This window comes from Salmo salar, chromosome 21, assembly GCF_965601325.2.
Source record: "Salmo salar chromosome 21, fSalSal1, whole genome shotgun sequence".
In the NCBI taxonomy this organism is placed as follows: domain Eukaryota; kingdom Metazoa; phylum Chordata; class Actinopteri; order Salmoniformes; family Salmonidae; genus Salmo; species Salmo salar.
In genome coordinates, this window is record NC_138311.1 from 52,825,041 (window position 1) to 52,842,920 (window position 17,880).

At 41.2% G+C, this 17,880-nt stretch overlaps 1 protein-coding gene across 1 annotated transcript; it reads right to left on the bottom strand.

The window, feature by feature from the left end:
* Positions 1-1,300: 1,300 nt before the first annotated feature.
* LOC106582503 (guanylate-binding protein 1) lies at positions 1,301-17,395 on the bottom strand. Its single transcript, XM_082967236.1, has 9 exons — positions 17,224-17,395; positions 13,059-13,186; positions 11,820-11,929; positions 11,043-11,239; positions 5,970-6,212; positions 5,569-5,849; positions 4,343-4,555; positions 4,073-4,175; positions 1,301-3,214 (listed from the first exon to the last, which is right to left on the bottom strand). The coding sequence occupies exons 1-9, from the start codon at positions 17,393-17,395 to the stop codon at positions 2,751-2,753; spliced, it is 1,911 nt and encodes a 636-aa protein (XP_082823362.1). The 3' UTR covers positions 1,301-2,750.
* Positions 17,396-17,880: the final 485 nt, after the last annotated feature.

Here is a 17,880-nt window from a genome sequence, read left to right on the forward strand (position 1 = left end):
ACATAATCTAATGTTTTGCTTTCGTTGTAAAGCCTTTTTGAAATCGGACAGTGTGGTTAGATTAACGAGAGTCTTATCTTTAAATGGCTGTAAAATAGTCATATGTTTGAGAAATTGAAGTAATAGGATTTTTAAGGTTTTGAAAATCGCGCCACAGGATAGCCGTGGCTGTTACGTAGGTGGGACGAATTCGTCCCGCCTAGCCTAGAGAGGTTATACAATACATGCATGTTTTGTTCAATCAAGTTCATATTTATATCAAAAACCAGCTTTTTACATTAGCATGTGACGTTCAGAACTAGCATACCCCCCGCAAACTTCCGGGGAATTCGCTAACATTTTACTAAATTACTCACGATAAACGTTCACAAAAAGCATAACAATTATTTTAAGAATTATAGATACAGACCTCCTCTATGCACTCGATATGTCCGATTTTAAAATAGCTTTTTGGTGAAAGCACATTTTGCAATATTCTAAGTACATAGCCCAGGCATCACGGGCTCGCTATTTAGACACCCGGCAAGTTTAGCACTCACCATAATCATATTTACTATTATAAAAATTTCATTACCTTTTGTTGTCTTCGTCAGAATACACACCCAGGACAGCTACTTCAATAACAAATGTTGGTTTGGTCCAAAATAATCCATCGTTATATCCGAATAGCGGCGTTTTGTTCGTGCGTTCCAGACACTATCCGAAATAGTAAAGAAGTGTCACGCGCTTGGCGCAATTCGTGACAATAAAATTCTAAGTATTCCATGACCGTACTTCGAAGCATGTCAACCGCTGTTTAAAATCAATTTTTACGACATTTTTCTCGTAGAAAAGCGATAATATTCCGACAGGGAATCTCCTTTTCGGCAAACAGAGGAAAAAATAACAAATAAAAAAACACCTTATGGAACAGAGGGGACTGTGAAGCAACACAAACATTGGCGCATACACACTCACGCACACACGATAACATATAACTATACATTGTGGTGTCTTTGGCATCATTAAAACTGAAGACACATTTATCAAATAACTCTCTGTAATTATTATTACACGATTAAACTGTGTAACTGTAATTAATTAGGAAGTCGGGGCACCAAGGAAAATATTCAGATTACAAAGTTATAATTTTCCTAATATAACTTTCAGATATCATAATATCTGCTCAATTAGTCTTCAGATTAATGATGTATTCTTTACCTCGTCAGTCTCATTCCAAAAGTCGTAAATTGTTGGTTATCTGCACGAACCCAGTCTTCACTATGAGTCATCCATACATCAATTGTCTTAAAATCATTTATTTACTAACTAAGTAATTCACAGAAATGCATAACAAACAGTAGATATGGTTACAAGGAAATGATAGGAGAATGTGCCCTAGTGGGCTAAACCGGCATGGCGGCTTGTTAGACAAAAGGGGAGTGGGGGAGGCTGAGAAGACACTACAGAGTTGATAATTATAACAATTGAAACGCTAATCCTTTGCACATGAACGCTCACTCATTCAAGAACAATTGCAATCAATATATATATTTACGCTCAGTGTGTCGTCGGGATCTTTGTTGAAAAGTTTGTTTCTGTTGTAGAGTTTTGTCCTCGCGTTCTCTCTCTCTCTCTCTCTCTCTTGGTTAGGATGGGTAGTTCAGAGTGACATTCATTAATGTCGTTATAGGACAGATGTTTCGGCGGTCTCCGCGTTCAATGATACCGAATTCCTAGCTGCAGACTAGTAATTAATATCAAAGACTTGTTATTATTCTGTCGGTATTGATAGTCTAAGAGTTTAACCACGTGGTATGGTTAAAGTTCAGTAAGAGGAATGCATGGTCAAACCTTCAGCCAACTCGTAATGGAGGTAGGCTCGGTCTGGTGATAGAAAACCCTGGTGGGGTTTTTATTCGGAATAGCAGGAAAAGGCTGTGTCATGATGCCAGGTCCTGTCTGTTCATGGGAGCGTGCCCATGACTTAGTGAGACTTTAAACAGAAATACAATTCTCTCACATTAACATCATTACATAGCATCCCATCATATCCCAAATAGCTACATCCTTATTCATTCATTTTATACAACCATTAGATGTAAGTCTCATAACTGAGGCTATTATATAAACAGCGCAATGGTAATATGGCCGTATTGTCTCTCAGGTGTCTCACAAAATTGTACCTAATGGACCAGCTCGTAGCTGGATTCTTCACCGATCTTTTATACCTTCTCCAGAACATAAATGTTGTTTTGTTCTCCAGTCCTGTGAGGTGGAAGAATCCCTTGGTTCTTTCTATGAAACCCACTCTCTCTTTATACTGGGGCCATGAGGCAGGACATTTTCTTAGGAATTTACGACCGCTCTCACAGAGCCTGGGTGGGGGAGACAGAGGTAGGGGATGGTGCATAGAAAACCCAAAGAGGTCAACGTCATGACAACATACACATGGATTTAGTACTGTAGATATGTGGTAGGGGCCTGAGGGCACACAGTGTGTTCTGAAATCTGTGAATGTATTGTAATGTTTTAAAATTGTATAAACTGCCTTAATTTTGCTGGACCCCAGGAAGAGTAGCTGCTGCTTTGGCAGCAGCTAATGGGGATCCATAATAAATACAAACAGGACAAGTCTAACAGTTACTTATACTCAGACAGACCTACCTGTAAAATACTTTTTCATTTCACAAGCTCCCTAAACAGCAACTCCATAAGTTCACAACAAAAAATGTCACAACTCTTTCAAATGTTCAAACACATTCCACAGTTCAACAAGGATCACAAGAGTGTTGCATACACAACAGTGTCATCACCATACAGAGTGGTTCAACTACTTGTACGTGGGCCTGTGATCTCTCGTTGAGCACCACCATTAAAGCATTCATCTGTTTTTTATGTTCCGCAGCCTTCCGCTTGTAGACATGCAGCAGAGCCTTCTGATTCTGGGTAATGGCGTCCATTTCCAATTGATTCATCTTCTTTATCTCCTCGATCTCTTGTCTCATTAGCTCAGCCTTCTCCGGGAGATCTTCCTGCTCCTGCATCCTGCGGTCCAGGGTCCTGTCGAACTCCTGCTGCTGTTGCTTCCTCTCCTTCTCCATCTTCTTTTTCATCTCCTTCAAGTACTTCTCCTGGCCCTTGCCAATGTTCTCAATTCTGCGCTCTATCTCTGCTTTTTGCTCCTTGAATGCTGCCTTCTCCTGCTCCAGCTCAGCTGTTTTCTTCTTCTCAGCTGGAAGAGCCAAGGAGAGAGATAAATAAGTAGGAAAACTGGATAACTCATTTTCTCATACAGATTCATACACATTAAAACCCTCTAGAGTCTATTGGCACAACAGTGTCAATCTAAGTAACATAATAAAAAAATACAGATTAAAATCTGTCAGTTAAAGCTAGAGATATGTATATTTGCATCGGTTGCGTCTCAATCCACCACATCCACCTATGTCGCCGTTCTGCATCAGAAGGTAGAGAGGGGCAGATCTACTGCGCTGTTTGTCAGACCAGGAGACATCCGGCAAATCGTAAATCAGAGATTAAGTAATCATTCAAAAATCAGGTTAAACACTATTATTTAGGCTTGCCATAACAAAGGGCTTGAATACTTACTGACTCAAGACATTTCAACTTGTAATGTTTAATTAATTCGTAACCCATGTTAAAACCATAATTCAACTTTGACATTGTGTGTAGGCCAGTGACAAAACATCTGAATTTAATCCATTTTAAATTCAGGCTGAAACACAGCAAAATGTGGAAAAAGTCAAAGAGTGTGAATACATTCTGAAGGCTCTGTAAATAAAATCTGATTTGCTTTGATTTTAATTCTTCCTTCAAAATAGTAGAAACTAACTAAATGCTTATTGGTCAAATCTGCTATTTACATGTTCTAGTCGGCCACCAATAATACAATCCAATTTGGATATATTTGGTTATTTTTACTCCATAATACATAGAAGTTGTCATTTTGGGCAGGGCCTGTCATTACGGCGGGGCCACTGGTCTTATTTGCATCTTCCGAATGTTAGCCTACCACAGTAGATTTATTATTTTATAAATGGAGGTAAAAAAAGATTGAGGTGTGGCTTACCTTGGATTTTTTTCTCATTTTCCGTCAGTTTTTTGTCAGCTTGCAGGATGGAGTTGGACTCTGCACTCTTTCCCTTCAGGAACTGCTCCAGAAACTCCTCAGCCTGCAAAAAAACATGCCTTATAGGTTGTTGCATTGATTTTGATTCAAACCGTAACCAGGTGACTGAGATTAGTTGAAATGTTTAATTGGTCATTACTGACTAATGATGGATGTTTTTGATTCTCTAATACACAACGTTGTTGATGTTGTTTGGTTTCTAGCTCTTACTCTGACTCCTTTGTTGGGCTCAGCCCGGTACTGTGCCACTATGTTGTCATGGTGATTGCAGTAAAGCTCATAGCCTCCCGGTGTGGCGTACCTCCCCTCCTTCATCCCCTGATCCATCTTAGCAGACAGATTCTCCAGAAGGGCCTTGCACTTCTTCTCTGACGCATCCTTGTTTTGTATGAAAAGGTCGGCGGAGTGGTTACTAATGGCCCCCTGAAAGATTTATTGGGAATTTTCAGATTCAGGTGCGTAGAATAAGATAAAAGATCAGACAATTATGTAAAGACAGTTCTAGAAAATGTTTATTACCGGATGCTAACATTGGAGAATACCATATACACCACATGAGAAACACAGCAGCTGTAAGTCAACCTCAATACAATAACACATTGTAGATCAGAATGTTCTCCAAGAAGCAACATTTTATAGAGTACAAGGACAGGTTGACCTTCAGCTGACGCTAGCTTCAGAAATGTGAACCCCGGTATGAACTGATACTAGCTTCAGACATGTGAACCCTGGTATGAGCTGACACTAGCTTCAGACATGTGAATCCTGGTATGAGCTGACACTAGCTTCAGACATGTGAATCCTGGTATGAACCGACACTAGCTTCAGACATGTGGACCCTGGTATGAGCTGACACTAGCTTCAGACATGTGAATCCTGGTATGAACCGACACTAGCTTCAGACATGTGGACCCCTGGTATGAACGCTGACTACTAGCTTCAGACATGTGAACCCTGGTATGAACTGACACTAGCTTCAGACATGTGAACCCTGGTATGAACCGACACTAGCTTCAGACATGTGAACCCCGGTATAAGCTGATACTAGCTTCAGACATGTGGACCCCGGTATAAGCTGACACTAGCTTCAGACATGTGGACCATGTTCCTAGAGTGATAAAGGTTACATATTAGCTCCATATCTATATTGAACTTTTATTCAATATAGTGTCATTTTTTATCTGAGATTAAATAACAAATCTGAGCACTGATTTTCACAGTAGTGTTCTTTTGTCTCTATAAGTTAATTGATTGAGGAATTGCACTGATTGGTCATATTCCACCTGGTGTCTTTGGATCCTACTGTTGTTACTGTCACTGGTGATTATCATTTTGTTGCATCAGCTAATCAATCATTTGTTCTATTGAATGGCCTTGACGATGTTAAAAATGCATTGTGTTAGAACCAGGCACAGATCTCAAATGATGACTCTTACCACCAGTGCTTTCAAGAACTCCTCATTTTCGTCTTTGAAGGATCGCTTCATGAATGCCTGTGTGGCCTTAGCCTCTGAGTGAAGGTGGTTCTCTGACAGCTGATTGATGTCCACCGGGAATAAGACCTTCACATCCTCCATACCCTTCTGGTACACCGCCAGGCCCTCATCCACAGCAGCCTGGTTCTCAATTTTAGCCATGGCCAGCACCGCATTCTCCAGACAGGGCACATTGCCTTTGGCAATGGTCTCCACATAGGTGGTGACCAAGTGCCTCAGCACTGCAATCAGACAGATGGGAGGAAAAATATGAATCTGTGTATTTAGTGGCACAATCAAATGTAGAATCAATATGTGTATCCATTTTCACATACTGTACTGTAGGAAGATATCTGACTCACTCTCTCCGGTCAATGTGTGTCCCCCTATAACAGTCTTCATAGGGCTCTCCTGGAAAATGAAGCGTCTGAAAGTATCTACAACCTCTCTGAAGCTTTCAGAAAGCTCAGCCTCGTCCATGGAGTCCAGTCGGTGCATGTTGTCAGGAGTTGTAGGGGAGGGGAACACAAAACACTTGCGTGAGGGGAAGAAGTTCTGGATGCACTCTCGCAGGAAGTTGTAGTCATTGATCTTTTTACTTGTACCTGAAAGATAACATTGGCATTACTAGATTTTATAGTACAAGCAGATCTTGGGTGCATCCCAATAATACCTCCTTTCTCCTACAACCTATCAGAGCTCTTGCAGCATGAACTGACATGTTGTCAACCCAATCAAAGGATCAGAGAATGAATTTAGTACTGAAATATTAAAACCTCTTAAGGATCTGCCCATTTTTCACCTAAAATGACATACCCAAATCTAAGGTCAGGCCCTGATGCAAGGATATGTATTTTCTTGGTACCATCTGAAAAGAAAGACTTTGAAGTTTGTGGAAATGTGAAAGAAATGTAGGAGAATATAACACAATAGATCTGGTAAAAGATAATACAAAGAAAAAAACAATTGTTTTTTGTATTTTTTTTGTACCGTCTTTGAAATGCAGGAGAAAGACGGTACAGAGTACGACCCTGCCTCACACAGGAAGCGGCGCAGGTCCTAATCCAGGCACTTGTCATCTCCCGTCTGGATTACTGCAACTCGTTGTTGGCTGGGCTCCCTGCCTGTGCCATTAAACCCCTCCAACTCATCCAGAACGCCGCAGCCCGTCTGGTGTTCAACCTTCCCAAGTTCTCTCACGTCACCCCGCTCCTCCGCTCTCTCCACTGGCTTCCAGTCGAAGCTCGCATCCGCTACAAGACCATGGTGCTTGCCTACGGAGCTGTGAGGGGAACGGCACCTCCGTACCTTCAGGCTCTGATCAGGCCCTACACTCAAACAAGGGCACTGCGTTCATCCACCTCTGGCCTGCTCGCCTCCCTACCTCTGAGGAAGCACAGTTCCCGCTCAGCCCAGTCAAAACTGTTCGCTGCTCTGGCACCCCAATGGTGGAACAAGCTCCCTCACGACGCCAGGACAGCGGAGTCAATCACCACCTTCCGGAGACACCTGAAACCCCACCTCTTTAAGGAATACCTAGGATAGGATATAGTAATCCTTCTAACTGTCCCCCCCAACCCTTAAAAGATTTAGATGCACTATTGTAAAGTGGTTGTTCCACTGGATATTATAAGGTGAATGCACAAATTTGTAAGTCGCTCTGGATAAGAGCGTCTGCTAAATGACTTAAATGTAAATGTAAATGTATTATTCCAGCCCAGGTGCAATTTAGATGTTGGCCACTAGATGGCAGCAGTGTATGTGCAAAGTTTTAGATTGATCCAAAAACCATTGCATTTCTGTTCAAAATGTTGTATCAAGACTGCCCAAGTGTGCCTAATTTGTTTATTAATAACTTTTCATGTTCAAAATTGCACACTCTCCTCAAACAATAGCATGGTATTCTTTCACTGTAATAGCTATTGTAAATAGGACAATGCAGTTTGAGTAACAAGAATTTAAGCTTTCTGCCAATATCAGATATGTCTATGTCCTGGGAAATGTTGTTTGTTACTTACAACCTCATTCTAATCACATTAGCCTACGCTAGCTCAACCGTCCCGTGGAATGGAAACCGATCCAAAAGAAGTTGCTAGCTAGCACTGCAGTGCACAAAGTGTGGTGAGTAGTTGACTCAAAGAGAAAGACAATAGTTTAAAAAATGTTAACAAATTAATTTCTTTAAAAATGAAGGAGAAGTGAGAGAGAGTGCTATATTTGGATGTATTTTTTCCACTTTCACTTAGCTAGCAAATGCAGCTAGCTTGTTCAGCTTACTCAAACAACCGGCTCAAACAGAGAGTGGTGCTATGTTACCTAGCTGAATGTCTATCAAATACTGGAACTCTTCCAAGGTAAGCTTTTGGTTTTATTGTGGCTTCTTCCTTGCTGAGCGGCCTTTCAGGTTATGTCGATATAGGACTCGTTTTATTGTGGATATAGATACTTTTTGTACCTGTTTCCTCCAGCATCTTCACAAGAACCTTTGCTGTTGTTCTGGGAATGATTTGCACTTTTTGCACCAAAGTACGTTCATCTCTAGGAGACAGAACACGTCTCCTTCCTGAGCGGTATGATGGCTGTGTGGTCCCATGGTGTTTATACTTGCGTACTATTGTTTGTAAAGATGAACTTGGTACCTTCAGGCGTTTGGAAATTGCTCCCAAATATGAACCAGACTTGTGGAGGTCTACAATTTTATTCTGAGGTCTTGGCTGATTTCTTTTGATTTTCCCATGATGTCAAGCAAAGAGGCACTGAGTTTGAAGGTTAGCCTTGAAATTCATCCACAGGTACACCTCCAACTGACACAAATGATGTCAATTAGCCTATCAGAAGCTTTTAAAGCCATGGCATCATTTTCTGGAATTTTCCAAGCTGCTTAAAGGCACAGTCAACTTAGTGTATGTTCTGTTCTGACCCACCGGAATTGTGAAACAGTGAATTATAAGAGAAATAATATGTCTGTAAACAATTGTTAGAAAAATTACTTGTGTCATGCACAAAGTAGATGTCCTAAACGACTTACCAAAACTATAGTTTCTTAACAAGAAATGTGTGGAGTGGTTGAAAAACGAGTTTGAATGACTCCAACCTAAGTGTATGTAAACTTCCGACTTCAACTGTACGTTGTAAACTGTCAATCATAGGCTAAGTTGTAGCAACTTTTTGAGTATCATGTAGTCGCCTAAACCTATCGATGTTACATTGAATGGGTGAATGGAACATGAATGACAGTCATCCAACATGCTGTAATAGAAATAAGGCCAAGCTCATGAAAAAAAAGAATCGCCCTCCCTCATCTTAAATGTCACCGACCACCACTGTTTCGTTCATCTGCTTAATCTTTTATTTAGCCTGAAAATGGTAAAACACTTCAAGTAATAGTAATGCCTAGTAATTCCAATGTTATGTGAGGCTAAATATAAGAGCAAGCAGATGAATGAAACAGTGGTGGTCGGTGACGTTTAAGATGAGGGAGGGCGATTCTTTTTTTTCATGAGCCAATCATAATCAGTATTTTTGGACAACGATTAAATATATATATTTTTTTTACACCTTTATTTAACTAGGCAAGTCAGATTAAAAACACATTCTTATTTTCAATGACGGTTTAGGAACGGGGGTTAACTGCCTTGTTCAGGGGCAGAACAACAGATTTTTACCTTGTCACCTCGGGGATTCGTTTTTGCAACCTTCCGGTTTCTCTAACCACCTGCCTTACATTGCACTCCACGAGGAGCCTGCGTGGCAAGCTGACTACCTGTTACGCGAGGGCAGCAAGAAGCCAAGGTAAGTTGCAAGCTAGCATTAAACTTGTCAGCCCGTGTCACACAAACTCCTCTCTATCTCAGCCCCCACACAGGTTAATGGTTGGTATCTGCGGATACAGAAGGAATAGACGAATCCGATGCAAAAAATATGTATGTAGCTCAACACACAATGTTTAAAAGGGGCTGAAGGTAATAAATCATTCCGGTGTGATTGTGGGACTCAAAGCGAGTCCCTACCCGCGCCCCCACCCGGCTCCTGTGTCGCCAGTTAGGGTGAGGCTACTTGAAGAGAGAGGGCGGCCAGATTTTGTGGGTACCCCTCGCTGCCTGTCTGCCTCGGTCAAGCACCGTTTGCCTCTCTTCCCAGACATGTTAATGAACGGTCCGGTCCCACCCCAGTAAACCATTTCCTACTTGGACATTTTCGAGACTGGGCATGCTAAACATGCACTGCATATAACTAGCTATTCCTACCTGCCCACGGTGGAGTTGCTGGGGTAGCTGTCTTGTTAAGAATACATAGCATAAAGTCGCTTGGTTATTCTAAATAGACTGCTTCGGTCAAAGATGCTAGCTAGCCTACCTTGCAAGTTCCCTTTTTTCTTCACACAGGTTATACAGTTTCATGGAAACACTACGTATTTTGGAAGCTTGTCTATGTTTAATTTCCCACCCTTTGTTACCCCACGTTCCACGGTGTCAATGGGGTTCAGGGGCTAAATCAATCTCCCCAGGGTGAGAGTGAGAAGTTGGGTATTTGTCCACAAGGGGGCGCCCCTCCCCCATAGGTTGCTCATTACTGAGATTTATTGCTGATCCGTGCCTGGAGCTCACTGGCCTCTGGTGTCTACTGATACAGGTTATGGGCTATATAGGTGATTAGTTGTTGTTAGCGGAGTTGAGGGAACAAGCAGGGTTGGACACTATAATACCACACAAAGTCTCTGTGGTTCATATGAGCCCCCAAATGAGCTGTCTGTCTCCAGCTCAACACTTCATTCCTGGGAGTTAGATTCAATTACGATTCGCCCGGTCTGTTACAACAGCTGTCTGTCCCATTCCCAGCTATGTTACAAGGTATTTTGTCGCCAGTACCTATGACTGGTCGGTAGGGTAACCTCCATGATAAGGCTTTTTCCCTAGGTCTATTTGTAATGCATGCGTTCCAGCGCTGGGTGCCAGCCGGTTGTCGGAACGCATCTTACCGCCTAAACCAAGTGAGGCTCATCACTGATCGCCGGAGCCTGTGTACCCAGAGCAGGCCAGGCTTTAGGCAAACCTTGGCACATGAACACAGGTTTTTCAACTGAGTTCCACAGTGTTCACGGATGTAAAAAGTGTTGTGTCTCCCACATATGAGTTAGATGAAGTGTCCCATCTCCACGTTCAGACACACAATTGTCAAGAGTGGTGGAAGAATCTCTCCAGGTCCCAGAATTTCCTTGGTCATGTCAGGCGTGATTGTAGATCCTTCAACCAAAGTTGTGAGAGTGCGACTCCCCATAGTATGTTGTTCTCCTTCAGGGAACAGTAGTTTTAGTCATAACGCTACGCTTTGCATCATACCGTGATATATTGTCTGATATACACACAGCTGGAATGCTGTTTACGTCAATCAGCATCTTGGTCTCAAACTACCTTGTTTATAATAATCAAAATCACCTTTCTTGAGTCGCAGGGAATTCTCCAGGTACTGGTCTGGAGTGATTTCTCTGCCGTCGATCTCGAGCTTTAGAGTGAACTCTCTGACGGTCCACACAAAATTAGGAAAGAACTGCTTAAACTGGGTGCCCTCTCCTTCCTCTTCATTGTCAGTGGTAGACTTCACCTTGATCATCTCTGTCAGCTCGTTCACATATCTATAGGACCGGTTGAGGATTGATACAGGAGTTCCCAAAGCTCATGTCAATGTCATGCACAGTTTGAGTACAGGGGCTTGAATTTCAGAGAAGTGAAAAACAACCAAACAAAATAAGTAATTTTCAGATTAGATTTCTTTGAAAGTCACAGACATTGGTTTTAGTAAACATCAGCTCTTCATGTTCACTAAATCCAAGAATCAATCCCGGGAACCGGCATCCTGAGATTTCTCAAGCCCTGTACAGTTTCCAGATAAATAAATTACTATGTAGTACTGATAAACACGACATATGCAACTTGCATATAGCATATTTAATTAAACGGAACATATTTAGTTGCCGCGTTATTAAAATTAAAATTCTCTACCATGTCAATGATTATGTCTAGCCTACAATTAAATAATGTTAAAAATATACATACAAATTCATGAAAATGTCCACCACAATTAGCTAGGCTACCACTAATATGGCTGAGAAGACTGTCAAAAGCCTAACAAACAAACTATCATATCAAATACCACAACAGATTATGTCCACAAGATGCCACAGAATGGAGCCAAATGTTGACCCAAAAGGATACTGAAGCTTCTCCACAGCATCATTATCGATGGTCCCTCGACTGTTGTAGACCAGAGTACTGCTTAACAGAATGGCCAGGGAGAAGATCCAGGCATCATTCTTAGAATCCCCCTGAAACAAGTATCACGTCAAATCAAAGCAAATTTTATTTGTCACATGCGCCGAATACAACAGACAACCTTACAGTGAAATGCTTACTTACGAGCCCTTAACCAACAGTGCAGTTTTAAGAAAAATACAAACAAAATAAAAATAAAGAAAAGTAACAAATAATTAAAGAGCAGCAGTAAATAAATGTCACGTTCTGACCAGTAAGGGGTTATTTGTTATTGTAGTTTGGTCAGGACGTGGCAGGGGGGTATTTGGTTTATGTGGTTCGGGGTGTGTGTCTATGTAGAGGGGTGTTTGATTTATGTATTCTGGGGTTTTTGGGCACTGTTCTATGTTAGTGTATTTCTATGTTCTGTCTAGTCTAGTCTATTTCTATGTTTAGATAATTGGGGGTTGAGCCTTCAATTGGAGGCAGCTGTTTCTTGTTGCCTTTGATTGAAGGTCCTATAATTAGGTATGTGTTTGTTAGGGGTATTGTGGGAGGTTGTTCTTGTACTGCTGTGTGTTGCCTTCAAGACTGTTTGTCGGCGTTCATCGGTTTCTTGTTTTGTTAATTAAGTGTTCACATTAGAAGTTAAATATGAGCACTCAACCCGCTGCGCCTTGGTCCATTCCTCACGACGACCGTTACAACAACAATAGTGAGACTATATACAGGGGGTACCGGTACAGAGTCAATGTGCGGGGGCACCGGTTAGTCGAGGTAACTGAGGTAATATTTACATGTAGGTAGAGTTATTAAAGTGATTATGCATAGATAATAAACAGAGAGTAGCAGCAGTGTAAGGGGGGGGGGGGGGGGCAATGCAAATAGTCTGGGTAGCCATTTGATTAGATGTTCAGGAGTCTTATGGCTTGGAGGTAGAAGCTGTTTAGATGCCTCTTGGACATAGACTTGGCGCTCCGTTACCGCTTGCCGTACGGTAGCGGAGAGAACAGTCTATGATTAGGGTGGCTGGAGTCTTTGACCCTTTTTAGGGCCTTCCAACATGTATTGGATCTCTGACTAAGTAATCATTTAATTTACATGATGAGTGTGCAGATATGTGTTCACTGTGCTTAGTTATTAATCTAAGAGGAATATGAATCTTTAATGTGGATTGTAAAGAGTTTGAACCTTGACCCCCACCTTCTCCACGTCCCCCAGCCCCTCTGTATCCAGCAGCACCAGGGTGTGGTCTGATTTTTCAGGATGAGGGACACACCACATCCAGATGCCCTTAGTCTTGGACTGCATGGTGTCTTCAAGGGCAAAACCTAAATGAACAGAGCTTATTGAGGACATTTACAGTATAAATATTAAACCAGCCTATAACACTGTTCCAGAGCTGGACCAGAGCTACTGCAGACCAGAACTAGCTAGCTACTAGCAAAGCCCTAGACCAGAGTTAGTTAGTGTGGACCAGAACTAGCTAGCTACTAGCAAAGCCCTAGACCAGAGTTAGTTAGTGCGGACCAGAACTAGCTAGCTACTAGCAAAGCCCTAGACCAGAGTTAGTTAGTGCAGACCAGAGCTAGTGCAGACCAGCACTAGCCAGCTACTAGCTACACCCTAGACTAGAGTTAGTTTGTGTGGACCAGAGTTAGTGCGGACCAGAACTAGCTAGCTACTAGCAAAGCCCTAGACCAGAGTTAGTTAGTGCGGACCAGAACAAGCTAGCTACTAGCAAAGCCCTAGACCAGAGTTAGTTAGTGCGGACCAGAACTAGCTAGCTACTAGCAAAGCCCTAGACCAGAGTTAGTTAGTGCGGACCAGAACTAGCTAGCTACTAGCAAAGCCCAAGACCAGAGTTAGTTAGTGTGGACCAGAACTAGCTAGCTACTAGCTAAGCCCTAGACCAGAGTTAGTTAGTGCGGACCAGAACTACTGCAGACCAGAGCTAGGGGGGAGGGGAAGATAGATGCCCCATTTTATGGGATAAAAAGTATTGGGACAAATTCACTTCGAAGTAAATGCTAAATAAAGTATTGTGTCATATTTTAGTCATTTTTTATGTAAATAAGAATAGTATATGTTTGTAAACACTTTTACATTAATGTGGATGCTACCATGGTTACGCATAGTCCTGAATGAATCGTGAATAATGATGAGTGAGGAAGTTCATACCTCCAAGACATGCTAACTTCTCTCCATTACAATAACAGGGGAGGTTAGCATTTTATATCATACCTCCAAGACATGCTAACCTCTAACCATTACAATAACAGGGGAGGTTAGCATTTTTTGGGGGGGTAAGACATTATTTACCACTCATTTCTATTGGGCACAAAATAATCTAAAACACAACCAAAACAAACAGCAAATAGCTCCAACAAGTTTGTAGAGTGACAAGGTTGATATAATCATTGTGTTCCAGGAATATGGGACCAAATACTAAACCTACTTTAATACACATGAATTTGTCCAAATACTTTTGGTCCCTTAAAATGGGGGGACTATGTACAAAAAGTGCAAAAAATTCTAAATGGTTCACTTGGTATGGATGAAAATACCCTGAAAATAAAGCTGACAGTCTACAGTTTAACCTCATATTCATTGTATCATTTCAAATCCAAAGTGCTGGAGTACTGAGGCAAAACAACAAAAAATGTGTACCAATACTTTGGTAGCTCACTGTATATATACTGTATATATACATGTATATATGACCATCTTACCGATCCTCGACTTTGGCGATGTCATTTACAAAATAGCCTCCAACACCCTACTCAACAAATTGGATGCAGTCTTGGATCACAGTGCCATCCGTTTTGTCACCAAAGCCCCATATACTACCCACCACTGCGACCTGTACGCTCTCATTGGCTGGCCCTCGATTCATACTCGTCGCCAAACCCACTGGCTCCAGGTCATCTACAAGACCCTGCTAGGTAAAGTCCCGCCTTAGCTCTGCTCACTGGTCACCATAGCTGCACCCACCCGTAGCACGCGTTCCAGCAGGTATATCTCACTTGTCACCCCAAAGCCAATTCCTCCTTTGGCCGCCTCTCCTTCCAGTTCTCTGCTGCCAATGACTGGAACGAACTACAAAAATCTCTGAAACTGGAAACACTTATCTCCCTCATTAGCTTTAAGCACCAGATGTCAGAGCAGCTCACAGATCACTGCACCTGTACATAGCCCATCTATAAATAGCCCAAACAACTACCTCTTCCCCTACTGTATTTTATTTAGCTCCTTTGCACCCCAGTATTTCTACTTTACACACTCATCTACTGTCAAATCTACCATTCCAGTGTTTTAATTGCTATATTGTATTTACTTCGCCACCATGGCCTATTTATTTGCTCACATTTTATGTAGACTTATTTTTCTACTGTATTATTGACTGTATGTTTGTTTTACTCCATGTGTAACTCTGTGTTATATGTGTCGAACTGCTTTGCTTTATCTTGGCCAGGTCGCAGTTGTAAATGAGAACTCAGTCGGTGTCTCAACTTACTATTGAGAGTCATAAATGTAGAATACACAAAGTGCAACTTCAAAATGTGTTGGTGCATCAGCAGTTTCCCTCTTGTTACTGTACGTCATTCACTCAATTAACCCATGTCAGCTTTTACTGTAGATTGCTAGGTAAGGTAGCCTAGCCAGCTATCTAACCCTTAGAGTAGGCTTAATCATCATCAAATGACTGACCGGACAAGCATGGCATGTGCTCAGGGGCCCTGACCTCCAGGGGGTTTCCCATTGATTTTGTTAAATGTTATCAATATGTAACTATTGTGCTTTGTAATTACATGTTGGAATGTCACCTGTGTATTACCATGGTAATAACTCCTAATTTTGTTAAATGTAACTATGCGGTGCCGGTCCAAGGCTAGGACCTGGTAACAACAATTGTAACAAGGCATACTCTGTCATTAACTACTGGTTATATTCAATAGGTTTATTAATATGTTATGACCTGGCTCAATGGAAAGGGAAATGGGGATACCTAGTCAGTTGTACAACTGAATGTATTCAACTGAAATGTGTCTTTCTTATTTAACCCAAGACCTTACATTTTTAATTACTATGTAGTTACAATGTAACAACCTTTGCAGACAACAGACCTAACCAGGAGAAATTAGGAGACAGGAGAACATTTTTCAGTTTGACTTTTTTTTCAAAGTTGATAAAGTAATTTCAGAAGTCAGCAGATATTATTATTTACCAACAATAGCTGCAAATTCCAATAAAACAACATGATGTTTTAAATTCACGTTCCGATCATGAATCTAGCAAATATATTTGGCGTTCAGAGTGCAGTATTTATGAAATTATTTTTATCATACACACACTATACTTTATATAGCTAATTTTGTTTTTGGTAAATTGTCTGCTTTTTGTGCTTTGGATTTAGTTTACATAAGCCTATGTAACAAGAAATGTAAATGTTATACAATTCCAAAGTAGTTGTCTTTTGTTTCATATTAGTTCACTGTTTACTGTTCTAAGTTTCATGCTCGTTACTTTGCAGAGGCCACTAAACTGTCACGGCCATTGGAGAGGCCACTAAACTCTCATGGCCATTGGAGAGGCCACTAAACTCTCATGGCCATTGCTTATTTCTACAAATATGGTACAAATATGGTAGAAATTGTGTTTTTATACTGAACAAATAGCATTTAGGGATTGCAGATATGTAATAGCACTGGAATTATCACATTTACAGACATCTGCCACTTTGGAGAGGTTTAGGGACACTTGGAAACGTCCCGTGACCACACCTGACATCACTTACTAAAACATCTGCCCATTTCTAGTTGTTGGGTCTATCAATCCCATTTTGTTTCTAATATTGTTCACATGATGTGGACGCCTTCTGATGTGTTTCCAGCTCTGGGAATCAATAATTCACTTATAGCTTGTCAATGAAAGATGACTTTCAAAATAAAAAATAAACCGTTTTTTGTGTGTGCTTAATCTTGTGTATTCTGAACTATGTAACTCCTATCTATTTTATGATAATTTCCCCATAATCTCCCAGATCTCTTCTTTCCAAACATACCAAGTTTTGGCATGTCCGAATCATCTAATAACACACGAATAGCAGCTACTTTTGGGGATGTCTATTTTGGGGGAAATCAACATTTTGCCAATTTATCTAAGAGGTTAAGCACAGATAATGTCTTCCTGCCATACAAATATTGTACGAGTTTCAAGATTCCCTGTCCTACTATGTTTCTACAGTTAATACTGTGTAGTTACAAAGTAGTAGGGGAAACTTTATGTACAGTGTTACCAAAAAAAGACTTTGAGGCACAGATGATGTCCAAACCTGTTTGTTAAGTAAGATATATTTGTCTCTCACCTCTTTTTCTCTGAGCCAGCTTGTTCATGAGGTAGGACTTGCCGGTGCGATACAGCCCAACCACCGCCACAACTACGACTTTCTGTTTCAGTCCCATCAGGTAGTCGATGGCCTCTGGTTCTACGCAAAGCTCTCCGTCAGAGTTTTTAACGAGGCACATTGGGGAGTCCATGGTCAAGTGGCTTCACAAGATCGCTTCAAAGTAAATGGTTGATACAAGTTAATCATCATTAATACTTATTTAACCTCTATGATGCTATTCCTTGTCGTGTCAATAGCAAAATACAACACAGTTTGTCATCATGAACCATTTTACTTCCAATAATGATCTGTAACAATAATAAATAGTAAATAGTTTGCCTTTTTGAAATCGGACAGTGTGGTTAGATTAACGAGAGTCTTGTCTTTAAAATGCTGTAAAATAGTCATATGTTTGAGAAATTGAAGTAATAGCATTTCTAAGGTATTTGATTAATGCGCCACAGGATTCCACTGGCTGTTACGTAGGTGGGACGATTTCGTCCCGCCAGCCCTAGAGAGGTTAAGTTTTGTATGAAAGATATCTATAAAACATAGCAGACAGCAACTGCTGTGTCAACAGTTTTCATTGTATAGACCAGTGTCTGGTCCTCCTACTCCAAACTGGAACCGTCTCTC